A 16,821-nucleotide genomic window follows, 5' to 3' on the forward strand; every position below is an offset into this window, starting at 1 on the left:
TTTTAGATATATAAATTAATGCTAATATGAGATGGAACTCATCTTGACTTTTGAGATCAATAGTTGAGTTTAGTGAACAGAAAACATTTTCCTGAGTGAAGAAAAAATTAAGAAAAATAACTTTCTCCTTTTAAAAGATAAAATCATTTATAACATTTAACAAATCTATTAAAATGTGAAAAATACTTGTATATATAAAATTTAATATGATTTCATCATAAAAACTTGAAAAAAAAAAAGAAGTTAAATCATTATTTGAATTTTTTTTTATTAAATAATGGTGATTGTTTTAAAAAAGAGATATGAACCTTGTAACACCCCAAAAATTTTAAATTTATGAGCATTTTTGGTATTTTAATTTTATTTAAATTTTAGGAATTTTTTTGAGATTTTTCAGATTTTAAAAATCGGGTTCGATTTTTCGAAAATATAAACTTTGATGATTTTTAAAAATTAATTTAAAGACCACGTGGCAAAACTAAAAATAGATTTGGAGTCTACGTATTTTTCTGAGTTTTCTGAAATTTTTTTTTGGAATTTTTGGACCTCGTTTTCGGTATCGAGACAGAGTAAAAATTCAAAATTTTGTATCTTGAATCGGACCGGCCGAATCGAACCGGATTGGATCGGACCGGTCGAATCGGACCGGCCTTTTCCTTCTTCTTCTTTCCTTCCCCGCGCGCGTCGACCTCCTCCCCTTCTCTCTCTCTTTTCTCTCTCCTCCTGCCGCCACCCACCGATCGGCCGCCACCCCACCTCCCGAGCGCCGCCCTAAACGGCCGGAAGCGCGCAATTCCCTCTCGCAAGCGTTTCGGCTTTCCCGGCAAAAATCCGGCCGATCCGGCCACCAATTGGACTGGGTCTTATGTCTAAAATCATCTACTCGGCGAGAGCTTTCCATAGACACCAAGAACGCCGAAATCCATCGAGCGGTTTGTCCAATTTTTGCTCGGGAAGTTTTTAGCCCAATTCGAATTTTGGGCTAGATTTCTCGAAAATCGTGAATTCCACGAGAAAACCGAGGGTACTAGCACGCTCCACTCGTCGAGAGCTTCGCGGCGACATAAATTTCAAATTTTTTCGACACCGTTTTTTGGTGGGTCCCACAGAACTTCGCAGTATTTTTCCGAGCATTTAATGAGCTTAGAAAATTCTGAAAAATTTATGTACTAACCCCCATGTTATGGGCTTCGTGTAGGTATCCTCGATTCGCGGAAATTCGGATTGACCGGTTCTGCGAAATTCGGCGAATGCACTGCGGAAAAGTCTCCGAATTGCACCGAAGTTTTGGCTAGCCCCCCATTGTCAGACGTCCCGAGCGCGTTCCTGAAGTCGGAATTGGCAAAGGTAAACCCGAACCTTACTTTTTCGTAATTTTCTAGTGCTTAAATAGGATTAAAAATCCATAAAATATTCGTGATAGCTTAGAAAATTATGATTCTTTTTGCAATAGTTTAGTAATATTGCTAAGGACCGCGGGGCAAAGTTTTAGAATTTTTAGAGCTTATTTGGGCAGTTTTTGCAAAAATTGTCAATTATAAGGATTAAATTAAAATATTACATACTGTGATGGATGATTGATTTGATGGGCCCAGGAGGGGCTGTGTGATATGATTGAGCTGTGGATATATGGATTGTAAATATAGAAGTGTGTTTTGAGCCATTTTGCAGGTTGGGTAGGTTCTAAGTATAGGGGAGACTCTGCCGAATTTTCGGTACGACTTAGGACGTATTGGTCTTTTTCTTTGTTTGTATTGAGTCAAATTTATTAAATGATTGTAATAAAATTGTCAGGTGAGCCGGGACAGCCTTTTTCCTCCGCCCAGCCGCCTCAGTGACCATCGTCAAGTCTGTGAGTAAAATATTAATTTTAATTGTAATTTCGATATTATTATATGTTCAAGCATGCCCATGCATCACTTATATGTATATATTTATGTAGTTAAACTCTAGGCACGATTTATGTTGCATTCATAACTGTTAGCGTGCCATTGATGTTGTTGTGGTAAATTGGAGCAGTGTGCGTGCGTTGGCGTGCGTGTGATGTGGTATGGACTATGGATAGGACGGGTAGACACGGCTTGAGATCTTCGCTGGGACCCGGTCCTTCGGGGTAGACACGGCTTGAGTTCTTCGCTGGGACCCCGATTTGGTTATTAAGTGGAAGTCCGAGCTGAGTTCTTGGCACCGAGTTGGATTTAAGAGAGTCAGATAGGGATCAGCTCCCATATATTATGATTGAGGTTACAGGGTGCGTGAGTGCTCCAAATTTACCTTTTTGATGTTATGATGTGAAAATGTTGTTGATGTTGCATTTTACTCTACAGGGTGCATTAGTTTTAGATAGTTATAGAGATTATGGTTAAAATTGATATTTTACTCTCTGAGTCGAACGCTCACTCCTGTTCAATATTTTTCCAGGCCACAGGAGGATATTTTTGAGGTTAACCTGCTTCCTTTCCTCGCAGGTTGTTTATCAACATTTGTGTAATTTTATTTACTCCTAGAATTTCCGCATGTGTTAGAAATGTTTATTTGAGTTGGGTCAGTAAACTAAATTATTATTGTGGACCTGTAAAATTATTATATGCATGTTTAATGGACTGGATGAGGGAGCTGAGCTCCCATTTATCATTATGATGATATGAGTATGTGGAGGGTGAGCTGAGCTCCCCAATGGATTGTTTATTGTGTTTACAGGTCGGGTGAGTCAAAAACTCCCCGTTGGTAGGTCCATTTTATGGCCGGACTCTGTCCGGTTGGTTTATTGAAATTGGGCCCAAATGGGCCTTAGAGTTGGGTAAATGAATAGTTAAGGCTTACTACGGGCCTCGGGGGCTTTAGGCTGGCCCAGGTCCTAGTGCCGGTCCGGCCCATAGGTTGGGTCGTGACAAATGTGGTATCAGAGCTTAGGCTCCAGATTCTTAGGGAAAAATTGTCTAAGTGTTGAGAAGAGTCTACTAGGAGTCACATGCGGAAAAATAGGGTCCATATTCGTCTTGCATTGTCATCTTTGCTTCTAGTTTCTGCTTTATATATTGTGTGTAAACATGAGTCTATAAAGCTATGTAATGTGCAGTTTTGAATTTTGTGGGCTAATGCTGCTGAATTTCAAGAAAATGCGTAGAAGCAGGAGAGCTGCCACTGCACCAGAACCAGATGTGCCTGACGAGGTGTCGGCACAGGATGAGGCACCTGCCCCGAGGAGGCGGGGTAGGAGGCCTAAAGCTGCTCAAGTAGAGGAGCAGCCACCCCCAGTACAGGATCAGTCCTTTATGACATAGGGTCCCATGGACCCCATGGCAGCTACTCTCGCTGGGTTACAGAGAACCATCGATATGATGGCACAATATATGGTCCACCCTCCACAGCAGCAGCAGTCCACCGCACCAAGAGGAGAACCTTACAAACAGATAATCAATTTCAAGAAGTTGGTGCCTGGTACTTATGATGTGTCAGACGATGCATATCGATTTTTGGATTCCTGCAGGCAGGCAGGAATAGAATTACAGTTGACTGATAGAAGACTAATAGAGTGTATGCAGCATGTCATGGGGCCTATGCCTAGACAATGGATGAATGACTATGTGTTACCCCGGATGGAGGGTTTGACATGGGCTCAGTTTGTGGAACTTTTTATCAATCGGTTTGTGCCAGAAAGCTTCAGGGATCAAAAGCAGTGGGCCTTTGAGGCCTTAAGACAGAATGGCGTGTCCAGATGAGTATGCTCTGCAATTTCTAGAATCGAGTGTATGCCCCTACAAAGAGCTACGAAACTATGAAGGTGAAAAGATTCCTAAAGGGGCTTGACAGGAGGTATGCGAACCTGGCCATGATGTCTGATCAGTCTTTTGATGTGGTGGTTGATCGAGCCAGACAGATTGAGATTAGCTATGCTGTGGATGACGGCGGAAGAGCAAAGAAAAACAGAGCAGAGGGTTCTTCAGGTGTTCCCCACATGGGTATTACGGATAGTGGTGGCCAAACTACTTACAAAGGAAGAAGCAGGAATAAGAGGAGTGGTTTTAGACACAAATCTCGAGGATTCAGACCAGGGTATGGATCCAGCAGTGGTCACAGTTCAGGGTACAGCAGTTCTGGGTCTGGTTCAGGATCCTCCTTGGCACTTTGTGCACAGTGTGGAAGAGGACATTCAGGACCTTGTTTGATGGGATCAGGAGTATGCTTCAGGTGTGGCCAACCAGGTCACTTTGCTAGAGAATGCCCGTTTTGATGAGCCACGATGGGGTCACGGTTCTCATTGCAAATGTTCCTCGCGATTGTATTCGGTACTTCCAACATGGCGGCGATGGGCCAGTGGCCGAGGACAAGGGGGACGTGGATTTGGAGGCGGTCGAGGTAGAAGTTAGATCGTGGTTCTCGCCACTCGGGTAGGGTCAAGCTCGGTTTTCACCCCGACCCACCGGGATGCTCAAGCTTCAAATGCGATTGTTGGTATTCTTCTGGTCTGTTCTTATGAGGCTCGTGTTTTGATAGATCCGGGTGCTACGCACTCATTTGTCTCCCCTGTGTTTGCCATGAGGTTGGGTAGAAACCCTACAACTTTAGAATGCCCTTTGTCAGTAGCTACCCCACTTAGCGACAACATAGATGTAGATATGGTTTTTCCGGGTAGCCCAGTGGTAGTGGATGGAAAGATCCTCCCAGCAGACTTGGTTCCTCTACCAGTAATGGATTTTGATGTAATCCTGGGGATGGATTGGTTGTCAACTCACTATGCCACTTTAGACTGCAGGAACAAAAAGGTGTATTTCCACATACCTGGTGTGGAAGAGTTTAGCTTTGATGGTGACAGGAGCGTGGCTCCATATAATTTGGTGTCAGCAATTAGTGCTAGAAAAATGTTGAGGCGTGGATGCCAAGGGTATTTGGCATTGGTGAGAGATACATCTGTAGAAGGTGTCAGCATGGAAAATGTTCCTGTTGTCAGAGAATTTATGGATGTCTTCCTGCAGGAGCTTCGGTGGTTGCCACCAGGAAGGGAAATAGAGTTTTGTATTGATGTTGTGCCGGGTACAAACCCCATATCCATGCCACCTTACAGGATGGCACCAGCAGAATTGAAAGAGCTGAAAGAGCAACTACAGGAGCTTTTGGACAAGGGTTTCATACGTCCGAGCACTTCACCCTGGGGTGCTCCTATTCTATTTGTTAGAAAGAAGGATGGGTCATTGAGGTTGTGCATTGACTATAGACAGCTGAACAAGGTGACTGTGAAGAACAAGTATCCACTTCCTCGGATCGATGATCTGTTTGATCAGCTCCAAGGAGCTAGATTCTTTTCCAAAATAGACCTGCGATCAGGCTACCATCAATTGAGAATCAGGAATGAGGACGTGTCCAAAACGGCTTTCAGGACAAGATATGGTCATTATGAGTTCTTAGTGATGTCTTTTGGACTCACTAATGCACCAGCAGCCTTCATGGACTTGATGAACAGGGTGTTCAAGCCATTTTTGGACCGTTTTGTCATCGTATTCATAGATGACATTCTGGTATACTCTCAGACCGAGGAAGAACACGTGTGGCACTTGAGGATGGTGTTGCAGACGTTGAGGGAGCACCAGCTATATGCCAAATTTTCAAAATGTGAATTTTGGCTAGAAAGCATCTCATTCTTGGGACATGTGGTTTCTAGTGACGGTATTCAAGTAGATCCCAAGAAAATTGAAGCTGTAACTGATTGGCTTAAGCCTACAACAGTCACTGAGGTGCGAAGTTTTCTGGGTTTAGCTAGCTACTATAGGCGTTTTGTATAAGATTTCTCCAGGATAGTGGCTCCCCTAACTAAGTTGACCAGGAAGAATGTTCCATTCATTTGGACAGATGACTGTGAGGTGAGTTTCCAGAAGCTTAAGGAGTGTCTAACCACTGCCCCTGTGTTGACACTACCTGTGAGTGGTGAAGGATACACCGTATATTGAGACGCCTCCAGAGTTGGCCTAGGGTGTGTTTTGATGCAGAATGGAAAGGTAGTGGCTTATGCTTCAAGGCAGCTGAAGAGGCATGAGCAGAACTACCCCACCCATGATTTGGAAATGGCGGCTGTAATCTTTGCACTAAAGATCTGGAGACACTATCTGTATGGTGAAGTGTGCGAGATATACACCGACCACAAGAGCTTGAAGTACATCTTCCAACAGAGGGATTTAAACTTGAGACAGAGGAGATGGATGGAGCTTCTGAAAGACTATGATTGCACCATCCAGTACCACCCTGGAAAGGTCAATGTTGTGGCAGATGCCTTGAGTAGAAAATCTTCTGGCAGTTTGGCGCACATTTCAGTAGAGAAGAGACAATTGATTCAGGAGGTACATGAGTTGATGGATCAAGGTTTAATCCTAGATCTTTCAGATGAGGGGGTATTGTTGGCTCACTTTTCGGTGAGGCCGGACTTGAGGGGAGTTAGAGTTTCCCAGCACAGAGACTAACAATTGATGAAGATTATAGAAAGAGTACAGCAAGGTGAAGGTGGTGAGTTTGGATTTGCCAATGATGGCGCCCTAGTGCAAGGTTCTAGGATATGTGTGCCCGATGTGGACAACCTCAGGAATGAAATCATGCGAGAGGCACACTACACATGCAGATGTCCACCTGTGTTCCACCAAGATGTACCATGATGTGAAAGATAGCTATTGGTGGAATGGCATGAAGAGAGATATAGCAGACTTTGTATCCAAGTGCTTGACTTGTCAGAAGATGAAGTTTGAACATCAAAGACCATCAGGGAAACTGCAAGAGCTCCCTATCCCAGAATGGAAGTGAGAAAAGATCACTATGGATTTTGTGACTGGGTTGCCTCGTACCATGCGAGGATATGATTCGATATGGGTAATTGTAGACCGCTTGACCAAATCAGCTCACTTCTTACCTGTGAAGACTACATATTCGCGACAAGACGCCGGCTCTACATTCGAGAAATAGTCAGATTGCATGGAGTTCCGGCTTCCATAATATCTGACAGAGGGCCCCAGTTCACTTCTCGGTTTTGGAGAAAGTTGCAGGAGGCACTTGGCACACAGTTGAACTTGATGCGGCCTTCCACCCTCGCAGACGGACAATAGAAAGACAATCCAAACATCGAAGACATGCTTCGCATGAGTGTCTTGGATTTTGGAGGTCAATGGGATGAGCTAGCTTTGGTGGAGTTTGCCTACAACAACGATTACCACTCCAAAGATAGGGATGGCACCCTATGAGGCATTATATGGAAGAAAGTGTAGGTCTCCTCTGTGTTGGACAGAAATGGGGGAAGCGAAGGTGCATGATGTAGACCTAGTGCAGTATACTTCAGAGGTAGTTCCTTTAATCGTGAACGATCAAGACTTTTCGAGGCGTAAGAGTTATGCAGACCCCAGACGGAGGGATGTGGAGTTTGCAGTGGGCGACTATGTATTCCTGAAGGTTTCTCCAATGAAGGGAGTCATGAGATTTGGAAAGAAGAGCAAGTTGACACCTCGGTATATCGGACCTTTTGAGGTTACTGATAGAGTTGGAGCAGTTGCCTACCGGTTGGAGCTACCACCCAACCTTTCTCACGTTCATCCCGTGTTTCACATCTCCATACTCAGGAAATACATTCCAGATCCTTCTCATGTACTACAGCCGGATGTGATAGAGCTAAAAGAGAACTTGACATTTGAGGAGCAGCCTGTAGCCATAGTGGACTACCAAGTGAGGCAGCTGAGATCCAAATAGATCCCTATGGTTAAGGTTTTGTGGAGGAGTCAGTCAGTGGAAGAGTACACCTGGGAGTCAGAACGGGACATGCGTAGCAAGTACCCTTATTTGTTCAATGTATAATCATGTGCTTTATTCTGCCTTGTGTAAAATTCGAGGACGAATTTTCTGTAAGGGGGGAAGAATGTAACACCCCAAAAATTTTAAATTTATGAGCATTTTTTGTATTTTAATTTTATTTAAATTTTAGGTATTTTTTTGAGATTTTTCGGATTTTAAAAATCGGGTTCGATTTTCCGAAAATATAAACTTTGATGATTTTTAAAAATTAATTTAAAGACCACGTGGCAAAACTAAAAATATATTTGGAGTCTACGTATTTTTCTGAGTTTTCTGGAATTTTTTTTCGAAATTTTTGGACCTTGTTTTCGGTCCCAAGGCAGAGTAAAAATTCAAAATTTTGTATCTTGAATCAGATCGACCAAATCGAACCGGACCGGATCGGACCGGTCGAATCGGACCGGCCTTTTCCTTCTTCTTCTTTCCTTCCCCGCGCGCGTCGACCTCCTCCCCTTCTCTCTCTCTTTTCTCTCTCCTCGCCACTGCCGCCCACCTCCCCTGCCACCCCGACCGGCGCTCCACCCGACCTCCCGGCCGCCGCCCTAAACGGCCAGAAACCGCGCGCGAATTCCCTCCCTCGCGCGCGCGGCGTTTCGGCTTCCCCGGCAAAAATCCGGTCGATCCGGCCACCAATTGGACCGGGTCTTGTGTCTAAAATCATCTACTCGGCGAGAGCTTTCCATAGACACCAAGAACTCTGAAATCCATCGAGCGGTTTGTCCAATTTTTGCTCGGGAAGTTTTTAGCCCAATTCGACTTTTGGGCTAGATTTCTCGAAAATCGTGAATCCCACGAGAAAACCGAGGGTACCAGCACGCTCCACTCGTCGAGAGCTTCGCGGCGACATAAATTTCAAATTTTTCTGATACCGTTTTTCGGTGGGTCCCACGGGCGTTCCCGAAGTCGGAATTGGCAAAGGTAAACCCGAACCTTACTTTTTCGTAATTTTCTAGTGCTTAAATAGGATAAAAATTCATAAAATATTCGTGGTAGCTTAGAAAATTATGATTCTTTTTGCAATAGCTTAGTAATATTGCTAAGGACCGCGGGGCAAAGTTTTAAAATTTTTAGAGCTTATTTGGGCAATTTTTTCAAAAATGGTCAATTATAAGGATTAAATTGAAATATTACATACTGTGATGGATGATTGATTTGATGGGCCCAGGAGGGGCTGTGTGATATGATTAAGCTGTGGATATATGGATTGTAAATATAGAAGTGTGTTTTGAGCCATTTTGCAGGTTGGGTAGGTCCTAGGTATAGGGAGACTGCTGAATTTTCGCACGACTTAGGACGTATTGGTCTTTTCTTTGTTTGTATTGAGTCAAATTTATTAAATGATTGTAATAAAATTGTCAGTGAGCCGACCTTCTTCCTCCGCTGACCACCTCAGTGACCATCGTCAAGTCTGTGAGTAAAATATTAATTTTAATTGTAATTTCGATATTATTATATGTTCAAGCATGCACATGCATCACTTATATGCATATATTTATGTAGTTAAACTCTAGGCACGATTTATGTTGCAGTCATAACTGTTAGCGTGCCATGGATGTTGTTGTGGTAAATTGGAGCAGTGTGCGTGCGTTGGCGTGCGTGTGATGTGGTGTGAGCTATGGATAGGACGGGTAGACACGGCTTGAGATCTTCGCTGGGACCCGGTCCTTCGGGGTAGACACGGCTTGAGTTCTTCGCTGGGACCCCGATTTGGTTATTAAGTGGAAGTCCGAGCTGAGTTCTTCGCTGGCACCAGGTTGGATTTAAGAGAGCTGTATAGGGGATCAGCTCCCATATATTATGATTGAGGTTACAGGGTGCGTGAGTGCTCCAAATTTACCTTTTTGATGTTATGATGTGAAAATGTTGTTGATGTTGCATTTCACTCTACAGGGTGCATTAGTTTTAGATAGTTATAGAGATTATGGTTAAAATTGATATTTTACTCTCTGAGTCGAACGCTCACTCCTGTTCAATATTTTTCCAGGCCACAGGAGGATATTTTTGAGGTTAACCTGCTTCCTTTCCTCGCAGGTTGTTTATCAACATTTGTGTAATTTTATTTACTCTTAGAATTTCCGCATGTGTTAGAAATGTTTATTTGAGTTGGGTCTGTAAACTAAATTATTATTGTGGAACTGTAAAATTATTATATGCATGTTTGATGGACTGGATGAGGGAGCTGAGCTCCCATTTATCATTATGATGATATGAGTATGTGGAGGGTGAGCTGAGCTCTCCAATGGATTGTTTATTGTGTTTACAGGTCGGGTGAGTCAAAAATTCCTCGTTGGTAGGTCCATTTTATGGCCGGACTCTGTCCGGTTGGTTTATTGAAATTGGGCCCAAATGGGCCTTAGAGTTGGGTAAATGAATAGTTAAGGCTTACTACGGGCCTCGGGGGCTTTAGGCTAGCCCAGGTCTTAGTGCCGGTCCGGCCCATAGGTTGGGTCGTGACAAACCTCAATTTCAAAGAAACCCAATCGCAACGCCATTTAAAAGCCTATGCTTGCAATTTGGAAGCGATCTCGGAAGGCATTTTGTGCAGCAAATAGTTGCCGCTGGGCTTGGGGAAACAATGTTCTCTTCCTGTACGTACTTGTTCAAGCAGGTTGGAGCTTGTTGCCAAATATTAACAAAGGTTGAGATCCTTTATTTGTGTTGAATTATACTGATATAGGTTGGCGGACAGCATACACGATGACTATCAATATATGGACAGGAGACATAGTGTAATTATGCTGACTAGAAGCTTTCGAATGCTATGCCAGCACTTGTAGCCATGACTGCTGGAAGCTTGAGCTGAGTTTACTAGAGACTGGCAAGACATGTTGTGGGGAGGACAGAGATTAGGATTCCCAGAAAATGAACTGTCATCAAATGCTAGAAGCTGCCCACTGGCTGGAATTTTTCCTGATAGATTATTATTGGAGACATCAAGCTCTACCAGGCTTGACATGTATTGAATTTCACTTGGTACTTGGCCACTAAAGTGATTTTGAGAAACATCGAGCATTCCGAGATTCTTCAGCGAAGCAATCCCGCTAGGAATCTCCCCATCGAGGCTGTTTCGACTAAAATCAATAGATGTTAGAGAAGTACAACTTGAAATGGAAGTTGGAATTGCACCACTGAGATTGTTGGTGCTAAGATTGATTCCTGAAAGGAACTTGAGACGAAATATTTCTTCAGAAATTTTACCATAAAATCTGTTCCCGTCAAGCAGTAAGTTCTTCAAGTTCAGAAAGTTATCAAAGGCTGGAGGGATTCTTCCTGTAATTCCATTTCTAGACAGATCTAGTCGTTCAAGTGCATTGCCGGACATATTTGATGGAAGCTCACCGGAGAAATTGTTATTAGTCAACTCGATAATGGTTAATGCAGGCATGTTGAAGATTCCAGCAGGGATTGTTCCGTTGAGTGTGTTATTCATTAACCGGATTTTGGTCAAGGACTTGCAGTAACCTAGCTCCTCAGGAATTGGTCCAGAGAAGAAATTATTCATGAGAATAAATTCAGAAAGCTTCCCTCCTTTGCACAAATCCTGAGGAATCGATCCTGTGAGGCAATTGGAAGAAGCATCGAGATGTGTAACCTTCTCATTTCTGCCGAGATTCGCAGGGAGCTCAGATGTGAAGTTGTTTCCCCATATATGAAGCACCTGGAGATTTGGCAGATCGCCAATGAACTGAGGTATTGGACCAGACAGATTGTTTTTGAACAAATGGATTAACGTGACATTCTCTAACTTGGAGAAGCTCCCCGGTATCTCTCCGCTGAGTTGGTTCACTGAGAGATCAAGATGCTCCAAGCTAGCTAGACCAGAAAGCTCATGTGGGATAGCCCCCAAAAGGGAATTCATTTGGAGATACAGCCGCCGTAAATGCTTTAAGTGGCCTAAACTCGCGGGAATTTCACCAGAGAGGTTACAGCTTGCTATATCAAGAACTTCAAGGGAAGTCAATGATCCAAACTCAGGTGGAATACCTCCTTCATAAGAGTTGAAATAGCCAAGGTACATATATTTCAGGCGCTTCAAATATGCCAAGCTTGCTGGAATCTTGCCAGAGAGTTCATTACCACCGCAAGCAAAATACTCCAAGCTCTGAATCTTGGAGTAGGATTCAGGTATTCTCCCAAAAAAGAAGTTCCCACCCAGATGAAGATGCTTGAGATTCTTGAGGTTCACGAGGCCAGTTGGCAGTAGACCTGAGAAGTTGTTGTTGTAGATGTCAAGGACCTCAAGTTGAGTCATGCCGAGAGTTATCTCTCCAGGGAAGTTGCCCATAAACATATTATTAGAAATGTTGAGAATCTTTAGAGACGTGAGATTGGCCATCTCCGCAGGAATTCTTCCGGTGAGATTATTAGCGGCCAATATGAGATTCTCTACCTTGTTCAAGAGCCCAATCTCAGGTGGAACTGAACCAGAGAGATTGTGAAAAGACATATTGAGAGACACCACTCTCTTATCCTCATCGCATGCAACTCCAGAGAAAAAGCAATGAGGAGAGGTTGATTCCCCTGAAGGATCCCAGTCCTTAAGCCCGGAGTCCCATGTACTTGTCATGGAGGATTTCAGCTTGAGCAGAACTTCAAGATCGCTAGTGTAAGCAGAGCTGATTGCAAATACAAGAAGAACCAGAAGAAGCTGCAGCGAAATTCTCATTTCTTGTTCTCACTCAATGGCGTTACTTCTATTTTTTTTTTTTTTATCAAGAAAATATGGCTTTCAACTCGTAATAATTGAAGCAGTTATCCATAGAATCAAACCAATTTAAAAAAAAAAAAGGGCGAGCATCAAAAGCAAGACCTTTTCTTTCACCTTTTCAATAGGAATTTCGTTGGTGCATTCTTAATTTACTTCTAACATGGTCATCAAGGGAAAACATGATAAACACGTGGCATTAGCTCTTGACGCTCGCAACTCAGCAATTTTGCCATGGAATATCTTTAACAAAAGCGACTGTAGAATAACTGTCTCCGTCATAGCAACTAAGATTGTGCCCCGCTTAGAACAGAAATAGTTAATCTTAATGAAAGAATATTTAGACTCAGTAATAAACATTCTCAAGTTTTGACACTTAAGCTGTGATAACAAGAGAAGCATGTGCTTTATGTTTAATTCTATTGCAGCAAGTGGTTGGAGAACCTGGTTCTCATTCTATTATTCTGCAAATAAAAAGCAGCACAGCGGAACTCACAGTTACATGAATCCAACCAGAATAAATAAAACCTACTTGAACCTTTCATAGATGCTCTGGAGTATTTTCACAGCTGCAATGGCCACGTATAATGTTTCACGGAGCCCGTTCTGTAGAACAAATTCCTTCTCAATTTCTTGAACATCAAGAAGAAAAAGAAAAACCACTAGAAAAGCTAAGACTCTCTTTTTCATAATTAATACAAATATGGGTTTCAGGTTCATAAACCTAACTGGGCGAAGCACAGTTCTACAGCTAACATAATGGCATAAATAAAACAGCTAGCTTTCTATCTACCTAACAAGAGAAGTTCAAACTAGTGTGCTGCTCCATTTTTGTCCCCCTAGCCTCGTAAACAACAGTATTGTTCCTGACAGATTATTGCAGCCATCGTTCTCCTCTATATCAGTCCTCTTTTTTCTGTTTGCTTTTACCTCCAATTTTCTTTGAAGGCTCTTCTACTTTCCTCTTCTTTTTTACTTCTTTGGTCTCCGATTCTCCTGTATTTTTTCCCGTCTCTGATGCTCCTGCCTTCTTTCCCATGTCTGATGCTGCCGCCTTCTTTCCTGTCTCTGATGCTCCTGCCTTTTTTCCAACATTTTTCTGCTTAAACTCTAGAAGGAAACCAAAAACCCATGAATTTTGCATCAGTAAAGATTATATCTTATGTTGGCATTCCACATTTTTTTTATGATAAAAGATCCCATATCATACCATATAAGCGAATAAAACAGTAAGATGTCTAAGAGATTAACCAAAGATTCACAGAAACTACTGAATGTTGAAAGATTCATATGTTGGATTATGGACCTCAAGTTAAAACAAAAACTTTAGTTAACCAGTTAAGGTAATCATGAATTCAGAAAAGGCATACTATGCTACCCTGAGTGAAAGCATGTTATTAATTGTTAGAATAAATATTTCTTAAACACTACATAAGAAAACCCCTGTACCATACAAGTTATACAACAATAGGAGAAATTGAGATTGATTCCTCAAGATAAAATAGAAGGCATCGAGACCAAAAAGTGACACATATTATTTAAAAGTGCTGGAAAGCCTGCCTCCTTGGAGGCAACTAATACAATTAGAGTACAAATAACAACTTCCTACACAATCAACATTACATCTCTTCCCCTCTTTTAAAATTGACTGAAACCTAAGAAAACAGATGACTCCTCATCTTAGACTTGCAGCTCATGCATCAGTTACAAACTGCTCACATTCAAGAGAGAAAGCGGTATCATACTGATAAAGCATTGCACCAAATCATTCAACCTAGCAACTCAAAAAGTGAAATAATATATTATTATCCATGTTTTCTTCCATAAAATTACAGTAGAAAAACTAAGGCTGTTATCATAAATTTCTGAAGAAGTATGTCTAGCGATGATTTTGAGGCATGAAATATTGTAGGTGCTTCCTACCGTTAACTTTGTTTTTATTGTACTTTATTTTTACTTTGTACTCTTAGCCATGGGATGCAATTTTATTCCATTCACTATGGTGGTTATTGACAAAACAGTATTTACAGTGTTAAAAACAAATTCAACATAGAATCTCCCAATATTATATATATGTGAATTCTACAAGTATCAACTACCATAGATGTGCACATAGAATTGAATTCCAGTCAATTATTTATGAAACTGAGATAAAGAATTATAAATCTAGTTTCTAAAAATGAAGACCAACATGCTACAATATAAAACAGAAGCTAACTACCAACATAGCCTGAGCATGCACTACAAAGAGGACCCGCCAGAACCGAGTTCAAAATGCAAATGCATCATGCTATTTGATATAGAATGACTTGGAATATGCAAATGCATTAAAGTCCCAAAAAAAAAAGTGAAGTGGTATCTTCTAGCATGCCGTAAGACAAGCCATAAAGGAAATACTTGACTAAGAGTTGACAGCTTTAGATTGGTTTCTCCAAGCAATGCTAGATGGGTAGACAGGTGCATGACCCTTTTTTTTCTTTCTATTTGATTGGGTGAACCATTTACCACCTCTAACAATATACTAAAAGAAAAAGACATCAAAGGTGATTGCAATATAGCTTTCAAATTTTACAGTAATGCTTCCTATAACCATTGAACCTGTAAACATGGATGCAAAAACTAATACAACTTTTGGAAACCACTAATGCAAAAATGCAAAAAGACCATTCGATATAAAAAGGTAAAAAATTGCAACTATAAAAGAACATAATTGTTCAAAGTTACCATCTTATACATAAGTACCTTTTTTTTTATCGAACTTGTACGTAATACCTTGCTCGACTATTGGGGCTAAAAAGCGATTTTGTTTACCAAATAAGAGCATCCAATTGAATATTGTACACTAAAATTAGATCATTAGACACCATGAGATCCCTTACAGATCACTAATTTAGCAGCCAAAAAGAAAAGCACATGCATAGAATCTAAATCCTAGGATTAGGAGAACTTTTATATCAACAATAAAACTCAAAATTCAGTTACCATCAAGGGAGGCTTTGAGAGGGCCAACAAACTCAGGAAATTCAATTTCTTCAAGCGCCTTTAACACATCATTTGCATTGATAGTTTGCCTCTTTGATTCCTTACATATATCATTAGCCCTGCACGTAATTAACCAAAGAATAAGAAATTAATTAAAAAAAAATGAAAAAACCCTAAAATACGAGTGAAAATGGGAAAGAACAATAAAAATGAAAATTTGCGAGAATTTCTTCCTTACGTAGCCGAAAGATAATGAATGAAGATTCTTGCGCTTTCGGAGAAAGCAAGGAGAGCATCTTTGTGGACGTTAAGGTCGCCGTCCGTGGAGCAATGGGAGAGCTTATCCTTGACCACCCTACGCACAATAGCCTTAGGCAGCTCCTCCACCTCCGGTACCACTTTTTCCACTTTCTCCGACTCCATCTCTCTCTCTCTCTCTCTCTCTCTCTCTCTCTCTCTAGAAAAGCCTAAAGCAGAAGTGATTTTCTCATTTGTACAAACATTTCAAAGTCAATTTTAGGGCTCACTGGTTTTGTGATTTTGGAGGTTATGTTTCCCGCCATTTGGCGGCATTGGTGAATCGGGCTTTTTTGCTGTTTTGGGCTTTCAAATTTTAGGCCCATTTCTAGCCCTTTATGGTTTTATTGCATTATATATATTCTCTCCATCTCGCAGAGATAAATTTATTTTTTAATATGTCCCAAATTATAAGTTATTTTTTTAAATAACACTTTATTTATTTATTTACTAATATATTTCTACTTAAAAAAATAAAATTTATTATTTTTAATAAATATTTAATAATATAAATTATTTAATTTTAATAGAGTAATGAAAATAAACGTTTTTTTACAGATAATCGGAGCCTTAAAGAAAACTTTATTTTATCTCTTCTCAAAAAGAATTTTTCTCGTGAAAATAAGCATAATTTTTACTCTAATATAATATAACGATTGACTAATAATAAAGTAAATAGAAAGATTGAAATTGTCAAACTCTTAATGTACCATATAATATCAAATTAAATCTTGTGATTATATACTCTTCCAATTTATAATCAATAAAATTACAAAATATATATATATGTAAATATTCAACTGGGATTTAGATAATTTTTTTTTCCTTGACTATTTGCACCCAATTGCCATTGTTACAAGCAACAAGTTAATGCATCTTAACTTTTGCAAGTAAGGTTAGAATTGGAAGGTTAAAAAAAAAAAAAAAAAAGCTTGCTGAAAAAAAAATATTACATTAGATGTTCTTAAAAAATATATATTTAATTGTTATGGGCTTTTTATGATTTAAATATAGTA

General features: G+C 40.7%; 2 protein-coding genes across 2 annotated transcripts; both read right to left on the reverse strand.

Moving 5' to 3' along the window:
* Positions 1-251: 251 nt before the first annotated feature.
* Positions 252-12,898, reverse strand: LOC110663138 (receptor protein kinase CLAVATA1-like). Its single transcript, XM_058148108.1, has 2 exons — positions 10,281-12,898; positions 252-308 (listed from the first exon to the last, which is right to left on the reverse strand). Exon 1 carries the CDS (start codon positions 12,485-12,487, stop codon positions 10,526-10,528), a length of 1,962 nt encoding a protein of 653 aa, XP_058004091.1. The 5' UTR covers positions 12,488-12,898; the 3' UTR covers positions 252-308; positions 10,281-10,525.
* Positions 12,899-13,044: 146 nt separating this feature from the next.
* Positions 13,045-16,205, reverse strand: LOC110663141 (DNA polymerase II subunit B4). The gene is made up of 3 exons (XM_021822387.2): positions 15,747-16,205; positions 15,509-15,627; positions 13,045-13,636 (listed from the first exon to the last, which is right to left on the reverse strand). Exons 1-3 carry the CDS (start codon positions 15,929-15,931, stop codon positions 13,428-13,430), a joined length of 513 nt encoding a protein of 170 aa, XP_021678079.1. The 5' UTR covers positions 15,932-16,205; the 3' UTR covers positions 13,045-13,427.
* Between the last annotated feature and the right edge of the window lie 616 nt (positions 16,206-16,821).

Source organism: Hevea brasiliensis, chromosome 6 (genome assembly GCF_030052815.1).
Source record: "Hevea brasiliensis isolate MT/VB/25A 57/8 chromosome 6, ASM3005281v1, whole genome shotgun sequence".
NCBI classification, from domain to species: Eukaryota; Viridiplantae; Streptophyta; class Magnoliopsida; order Malpighiales; family Euphorbiaceae; genus Hevea; species Hevea brasiliensis.